The sequence below is a fragment of the Gymnodraco acuticeps genome, unplaced genomic scaffold (genome assembly GCF_902827175.1).
Source record: "Gymnodraco acuticeps unplaced genomic scaffold, fGymAcu1.1, whole genome shotgun sequence".
Taxonomy (NCBI): Eukaryota; Metazoa; Chordata; class Actinopteri; order Perciformes; family Bathydraconidae; genus Gymnodraco; species Gymnodraco acuticeps.
In genome coordinates, this window is record NW_022991180.1 from 1,812,250 (window position 1) to 1,821,164 (window position 8,915).

The 8,915-nt window shown below is 39.5% G+C and overlaps 1 protein-coding gene across 1 annotated transcript; it reads right to left on the bottom strand.

Annotated features, from left to right (window-relative positions):
• Positions 1-4,623: 4,623 nt before the first annotated feature.
• On the bottom strand, positions 4,624-8,420 carry six2a (SIX homeobox 2a). The gene is made up of 2 exons (XM_034237687.1): positions 7,342-8,420; positions 4,624-5,786 (listed from the first exon to the last, which is right to left on the bottom strand). The coding sequence occupies exons 1-2, from the start codon at positions 7,899-7,901 to the stop codon at positions 5,480-5,482; spliced, it is 867 nt and encodes a 288-aa protein (XP_034093578.1). The 5' UTR covers positions 7,902-8,420; the 3' UTR covers positions 4,624-5,479.
• Positions 8,421-8,915: the final 495 nt, after the last annotated feature.

Here is an 8,915-nt window from a genome sequence, read left to right on the forward strand (position 1 = left end):
CTGAGGATGACGCAGTTCAAATCAGTACATGTGATAAAAGAGACACATTCAGGGTTATTTGCAAGATACAATGGTGCCATAATAGTAAAAGGGCATGCATGTAATTGAATACTTGATCATATAAAGCAGGGGTGTCAAACTCAAGGCCCGGGGGCCAAATCCAGCCCGTGACTTCATTGCATGTGGCCCCACAACAGCTTGCAAAGAATATAATATGTTTATTATACGGTTACATGCAGATTTACAGAAGCACGTTGCCCATAAACTACATGTCCCACAATGCATCTCAAATTTGACATTTTTCTCAGAATCTGACATTTTTCCAATTTGTTTTACTTTTTTTCAAAATCTTACTTTTTTTTGTTTTGTTTTTGACTTTTTTTCCAGAATTTTGCATTTCTTTTTAAATCATTTTGTGACATTCTCACTGAGGACACTTGCATGTTTTGCCCTAGACTTCTGCTTTCAGACGTAGTTAATTATGAAGTTATTGTAATATAGTACATTATTTTATATATATTAAACATTTATAAATGTATTTTTATATAGTCTTAAAGTTACAACCGGCCCTTTGAGTGCAACCATAATGCTAATGTGGCCCGAGATGAAAATGAGTTTGACACCCCTGATATAAAGGGTGAAATAAAGTGGTACACACCTTTCTGTGTTGCTCTGGAAGCCTGCTGTAAAAAGTGAGCATACATGCTGGCGACAGTGCAACAAGTGGACACTCCTCTCTGTTGTCTGACTCAGTTTCCACTTTGCATTCAGTTGCATTCAGTGTATCAGTTATGTAAATCCCAGCTGCTTTACACCCTTGATAGTACAACCACTAACCACTCTAGGCAAGTGTGATTAGTCCTTATCATACATTTTGTGTGTACTGTATCATCCTCACAGCGCTCAAATGTTGTGAAAATGAACTGGGAAAGTGCCTGGAATCAAAGCATTGACACTTTCTAGTTTCTACACATTTTTTCTGTTATATTATGCAGTGGAAATCATTTTTAACCGGCACAAAGCAGCTTCTCTCTTCTGCTGAGGTTTTCTTGAGCAAACCGGTGAATGTCTTCCAGCTCTGAGGCTGCTGCTGCTATAAAAGTTTGACCTCTGACCTCCCTGAAGGGGGTCTAAGTGGAAAGACAATTTTCCCACTGGGACCAATGATGTGTCAAATTATAACAATCATCACTGTACTTGACATTTCTACCAAAGCGTTAACATCACTTAAAAAGTTCAGGTTAAATGAGAATCTGATGCTTATCATCCTGCTGTTTGATAAAGCATCAGATTTGTTTTCAATACATAAGATAAATAATGGCATGTACATCAACAGAGTGGGACACAGCTCAACATAATGTGGGATAATGCAAGTAAATGCATTATGATTAGCATTAAACAATGTAGTTGTTGTACTTTCCAAAAAAGAAAAATATATTTTGGAGATCGTTTTTTTAACGTGACAACATTAATACATCGTTTGATTTCTAAGTGACTGTCAGTGTGATCAATTATTATCATGTGATGATATTTTTTCAAACAATCGATTAACCAAATGTACCTCATAGCATCAATGAATGCACACACAAACAGGTATCCCATTGTAACATCTCAGATTTTAAGAATACATTTGAAATTGGCCAAGGATATCAAGCGAACACTTCATCTAAACCCAGCGCAATATATCGATTGATTAGAAGAAGAAAAAAAATTGAATGCACGTTTTTGTTAATTATGTGAACATTATAACCGTATAGTCTTACACAATTCAAAATGCTACAATATATAATCATATAGCTTTCGTGTGGCTTTACCTCCTTCTAAATGTGTTTCCCTGCTAAAAACGAAACTTAAATAGTCCAGTTCAAACAAATGCTGCAACATAACAAAATAAATGGGGAAAAGGCTGTTGTAAATACGATGTCCGTCATTGTTCATTTTGTATTGATTAATTTGAGCAAGTTATTCGCAACTAACTTTAACCTGCCTTACCTGACACACTAAATAAGCCTGGAAGAATGTCGTTCGTTGCTAATTGATACGATAAAACAATGCAACATTTTTTAGAAGCAATCCACAGCAGCAGGTTTCAAATAATAGTTTTTTATAAAAATCCTCCGTATTATTTCATGTTGTGCAATTACCGAATTTAAATCAATAAAGAACAAATTAAAAACTTCAAAAATGTATGTGCAATATGCATTGGGTGCTAGTGAATTCACGTTGATCTTATTATCATGACAATAATAATCCCCTTATTTGTTTAGACCTGAAATAAAACAGACATCAGGTAAAAGTGAATGGATTTGATTTACACAATCTCTGCAGATTGTGTCATTTTTTTGTTTCCCAATTTCCACAAGATTGTTTTTCTAAAGTTGTTAAACACTTAATCTCCTCAACATCCTCACCCCAAGGTGAATGAAAAAAACAGCAGATTATTATTTACGAGAAATCAGGACTAGTTCACACGTGTCTGTCTGTCTGTTTATCCAGATCCCTTTTTCCAAAAGCCATGCTAGCAGAACAACATCGGCTTTTATAACCAGCTTGCCTTATTAGGCCTTGTTGCAATGCTTGCATCTTTTGCCCAACAAACATTTACTAGCCTCCCTCTTCGAGGGCACACATGGCGCACTCACTATGCCAGTTTAAGTTCACATGTGAAGCCTTATGGGAGAGAGAAAATAAGAGAAGACGAAAATCACATCGTTATTGGGGTTAGAGTTGGTTTGGGGAGAGAGCAACTATTCCGTGTTTTGTCTCCTTACAAACCGCTGTAATAGGCTTGTTTTGAGCAGACCCATATGCACTCAAGTCCTCGTTAATTATAACTTGTGGGCTTTAAGCTGCATGTGTAATTGACCTTCATGCAGCAGCAGCTGTACCCAACCAGGAGCGACTGATCCCTCGCCTTTGCAGACAGGAGGGAGACACTTCACACACTCTTTGTGTGCTTCTCTTTTTTACACTCCCATTACAGACGCTCTGGCTCCTATCAGATAATCCCTGCACCATAATATTATTTTGCCGTTTACGTACGCTTTAAGAATACAAAAATCTACCTGGAAGCCAATAAACATCTAATGAGCTTTAAGCTATACAATTTCTGAAGCCCTCATTAGTGTGATTTAAAAAAAAGTAATTATGCATCATTTCTATTTTCCCCAAAACAATCCGATAATATCATCAAAGTATACATACATCAGCTGTTGGGTAAATAATATATGTTAAGGTTACAAATATGGCATAATTCATTTTAAAAAACGTTTTCATAATAGTAACATGTTTTGCATCGTTCTTTAATGTGCACCAAAGCAAATTCCTCTCATGTGTAAACCTACTTAGTAAAAACCGATTCTGATAAAATATGCCATAATAACTTTAATATGGGACAATGGGGTGTATAAAAATACCAACATCGAGAGCACTCTCGCAGCACCAGCACATGTAGCCTATATAATAGGGAAATACTGTAATGAAAGTAAGAACAGAATAAAATATGTTGTTTTAGGTTTATTCTCGGGCAGCAGAGTATTGGGGGGAGCTGAAGGTGTTGCACGACTGAAGCTGTTCAAACAAAGTGTCTTCTTTCAGCGCCCGTTTCCAGTTCTGTGTTTTCTTTTTTTTTTCTCTGCGCCAAACACTACGGCACTTTTGTTCTCCTCAGTCGAGCGCGGAGAGATAAGGTGTCATCACTTCAACATCAAGGTTCCCCGGTTGGAAAAGCACGTACAGATTTCGCCCAGCTTTGCCCATGGCCACATGCCACAGTCTCTTGACTCGTGTTGTTTTAACAAAGCAGCATATTAAGACCCTCTTCAGTTTTGTAATTGTAACATCGGCAATGATGATTTAACTGAACTTTGACCTTCAATTCGACGATCAAAACACCGTGAATATAAAAAAATTATGAAATTATAATTAACTTTTGTATGTTTAACTATCTCATATTATACATCGATTTTAATCATATAATATCCCATAAAAAAGGCCATACTGCAAGTTTAGAACGTATTTTACCTGCAGAAGCCGAGGGCACAAGCTTTAAAATGTCTTGAAATGGGGAGAAAAAACTTCCTGCGCAGCATTTATGATAAATATAGATAATCCCGGGATATCGACCCGTGCAAACCTGCAGACTGCCCACACATATGATAATATGCAGTTTCTTAAAGCACAGAGGCTAAGAGCTCTTGATGTTTACGTACTGCTCTCTAATTTGACTTTCCCCCTAACATTCACTGGTAGATCAGTGCCTTCAAAAGGCCAGAGGACATAGGGAAGCATGGACTTGCTTAGAACCAAACAATACCAGTTTTTTTTCCATTCCTGCAACCAAGTGAGATTCGTGAAAACTGAATGTAACCTAAACATTAAAACATCCTCAATAACCAATGCAAATCAATTATAAAAAATAAAACACACACATTCCACAAACCCTATGACTGACTAAAGATTGATATTTTCCTGCAGCTGTTCCAGTGTGGGAATATTTTTGTTTAAATATTCCTAAAATGTCACCCAGCTTGAATGGTTTGAACATTGAAAATAAAGGAGAGAAACCTCTGCAAACATGCCAGGAGTCATTCTGAATCAAAGAAATCCTCGAGTTTTAATCCATGTATTTATTTTTTCTTTTATTGTAAAGGGTATGAAACTATAGGTGAATCGTTTTATGTTTCATTATTTATCGCAAAGTTTACATGCAGTCTCTTTCCAAATGAAAATGCAAATGATAGTAATAATATCAAAGGATATAGGTAGGACATTTCCTCTTATCACGGCTCTTATATAAGACACAGAGAGAATACTATACCCCATCAACCCCCCCACCCCTTTCTCTTGGAAAACCCCGTGTAAACAAAAAGGCGATGGGGTATACCTTTAACTCGGTGCCTTCAGAGTCTGCTGATAAATCTAAACCCCTAAAATAACAACGGTAATAGTAACAAGAATTAAGACATTTTATTGTTATTGTTTTCAACAATATAGCATGTTACGTACATTCCGGTAAAATACTTTTTTCTATTTTTTTTCTTTTTTCTTTTTTACCTAAACGACCTAGAACCACCTCACCTTTTGTCTGCACCAGCACTGCAAACATGATCCGTTTAACAAGTCATCATCTCTATTTATCTTTAGAATTACATTTCTCTTAAACGAATTTAAGAGAAAAATAATTGTAGCCTACCTGCATTAAGCACATTTCCGAAATGTCTTAAGTGCTTGCTCTAAAAAAACAAAACAAGTGGAACTTTGTTTTAGAGATAGGCCTAGGTGCACCCTCAGGCAGATTTCCACTTGTTTAAAAGTTTGATTATGGGATAAATGATTTGTTGCAGTGGCTGTTTTTTCGCAGTGTTCCAGTCCGTCTGCTTTGCACTTTGCCACAAGTGCTCGAAGTTTGCCTCACTCCAACTCGTAAATAACTTTTCCAAAAAATGGTTGCTCTTCATCCCCCTTCTGTGCCAGTTTTTTAAGAGCCAAGGTCCACTAGATTAGAAGACATAGGGTTCAGTATGGAGTCGTGGTGCATTGAGTGGTGATGGTGCACCGAGTCTACACCGCTGAGAACCGGGATGGCGCTGGGTCCAGGCGGGGGCGCAAGGCCGTGCAGGGACTGTAAACCGGAGCCGAGGAGCAGAGTCGGGCTGTGGGACGTGTGATCCGGTGTCCCCATGGGTGTTTTATCGTCGTCCGAGCTCCCCAGGAGAGATTTATTTCCATTCATGGAAGAACTCAATGGGTTGTGACTATTGCTGTTGGAGTTCTCGTTGTTTTCCCTGATAACAACACAACAAAATCACACATTATTGTGGTCCATGTGCAACCAAACTCTTGTAAAGATATTACATCAAACTGTGACTTATTTTTAAACTAGCTACAGTGTTTTCACAGAATATAAACTAAAGTACTTTAATAATGCAAATGTAATATCTGCAATAAATATTTTTAACGTTGAAAAAACAAAATAAACTTTATTCTGAAATAACTAACAACTATGGGCCTATACACACAAACACACACAGAAGAAGAAAATACACACACGCACGCACGCACGCGCACACACACACACACACACACACACACACGCTGAAACACACACACACACACACAACATACACAATGCTAATGTTGTATATTAGGCCAAGCTATATTTACTGAAGCCATAATAGCATCATTAATATGTATAAATGATCAAATGCTTAATCTAATGATTTATTAAAGCATCAATCAGTAGGCTACATGTGCCAGGATGCAGGCAATAAGTAGGCCTAAGTCATTGAAATAATTAGAGGCCTTGGCTCATTTCACTACAGTACTGCAGAAAGTTAAATGGCTGCATTATAGAGCAGTGACTGGAGACAATACATCTATCAGACTATTGAACCTGCATTAAGCGTCTTTGTTTAAGGCACATTAACTTAACCAGAGTGACCTGTGGGTAAACACGCCTATCAAAGTGGGCTAGCTCTTTGGTACGTCTGAATAATTGACAGCTCTAAATATTGCTGAACGTGTGCTTGTTGCCTATGGCGTAGTTCATGTGTTTGCAGTGGTGAGTAAGGCTTTCTCAGTGGGAAGACATGATTTACGTGGAGCTTTCAGCCCGAATTAGTGGCCACAGGGCGAAAGAAGACACCGACAAAGTGAACACCTGACTAAAACCTCTCCACACGATGTAATTTAAAAACGTTGAAATGTACAAACGACTCCTAATGAAATGTCAACCTGCTTGTGTGGAGTCTACACAGCGTGCCACATCAATTACACCGCAAACAACTTTTAAACGTGTTCTGGGATGTTTTCTTATATATCTGTGTCCAATCCAGTGGACTATCTAGAGGTTTCAAACTTTTTTTTATCTCTGATCCTTACGTGAAAGTCTAATTTAATGTTATAATAAGTGTGATTAAAACATAAAAGTGAGGTAAATGCAACTTTTATAACCTTGTAATTTACCTGACAAAAACTCTTTAATTTTCTGCCTTTCAACTTTTACGCACGGCCTGCATAATTATCACACACATGAAAAACAACAGTACAGGACGTGAGTTAACTGAACACAAAGTAAGGAAAAGTCACTGCTTTTAATATAATTGTCCTAAAGAAACAGATGCGTGCAGAAAACTAAACTGTATTAGGTAAGAAGTTGAACCGAAAATATATGAACATTTGCGCAATGCAATACATTGCCAGATGTAGGTCAAATCATATAGGAGCATCAGCTGTTTTTTGCCTGGTTAAAATTAGTTTTCTGTCTTTTTTTAATTAATGTCACAAGCATAACAAAACACAAGATTCCCCTTTTCTGAAAAATATTTGTGGTACTCCTACCTTTCCTTCGCCTCCGCTGCTCGGTCTCGCTGCCGTCGGTTTTTGAACCAGTTGCTGACCTGCGTGGTGGTGAGTCCCGTGCCCTCGGCCAGCTCTCTTTTCTCCCGCGGGGATGGGTAAGGATTGTGGGTGTACCACTCCCGCAGGACGCTCCTGCTCTTCTCCTTGAAGCAGTAGCTTGTCTCTTCTCCGTCCCAGATGGAGCGAGGTAGGGGGAACTTTCTCCGGACGCGGTACTTCCCCACGGCGCCGAGCGGACGGCCTCTCAGCTTCTCCGCCTCGATGTAGTGCGCTTTGAGCCACAGCTGCTGCAGCTTCGGGTGGTTGTGCGGAGAAAACTGGTGGCTCTCGAGGATTTTGTAGAGCTCTCGGAAGTTCCCCCGGTGGAAAGCGACCACGGCTTTCGCTTTGAGGACGCTCTCATTTTTGTGGAGGTGCTCACACGCCGGGAGGGACCAGAGGAAGCGCCCGAGCCGCTCGATGTTCCCCCCTTGTTGGAGAACTTCGCAAACACACGCAACTTGCTCCTGCGTAAAACCAAACGTCGGAAGCATGGACATGGCGACAACGTAAACCAATACAGATTATATTGTGCCTTACTTCCACGTCTCCCCTCTCAGTCTCACATTAAATCAAAACGCATTAAGTCCATAAGCGACAAAAGGTCCCCAAAAGAGCAACTTCAAACTTAAAACAGCCCAAGGTTAGGTAGTAATATCCAACTGCGTATTATGGCATAAACTCAAGTCCATTCAGCCGTGCAAAACCCCAGGCGACAAATCCTCATATAGTTGGTGAGAAAGAGAGAAAGTTGCTACTCCTTCCACCGTCCTCCTCCACCTTTTCTATGCCGTTTCAACATAACCTACTCCCGGAGACCGGGCTCGCTGGCTCGTTTTAATAATATTATTCTAAGCTGGCAAGACAAGCGATTATATGAAATCTGATTGGTCGGTTATCTGACCCGGGGATGGCGAGGATAAGACAATAGCCTTCGTCAAATTATTTGCCATGGTTACGCTGTCACTCAAAGTAACCTGATATGCTTTGAGGTGGCTCCCTGGCAAAGTCAACACGATTGTTCCCTTCACGACCAGCCCGCCTACCAATAGAAATATTGCTCAGATTTTTCCTCTTAAAACACTTTTTTTCTTTCCCTTTACTTTGACAGACACCTCGGGCAGCCAAAGAGCGCGGAGCTGTAGGAGAGGGGGTGTGGAGAGGGAGAGAGGTCCCGCAGCTGGGGGAAGGATGGCGCCAGAGCGCGCAGTCTGCTGCAGTTTGTCTTCCAGCCTCCAGCGGCTCTCACAAATCAATCAACATTTCCAACACCTGGAACTTTAAAGTCAGTCACTTTATATTTTCATACACGACAAATGACTGTCAGCTGTCTAGCGATAACAAGTAAATTAAGGAAAAGTTCCCCCTAAAATACCTGACCAACTTATGGCAAGCAATACATAATTTCAATTAGACTAACTATGTCAGATGTCAGGTAGAGGTTTAAGTTTTCTCACCCCCAAACAAGTTAGATACATTTGTTTTCAGCTCACATGAAGATGTAAACGTCATTT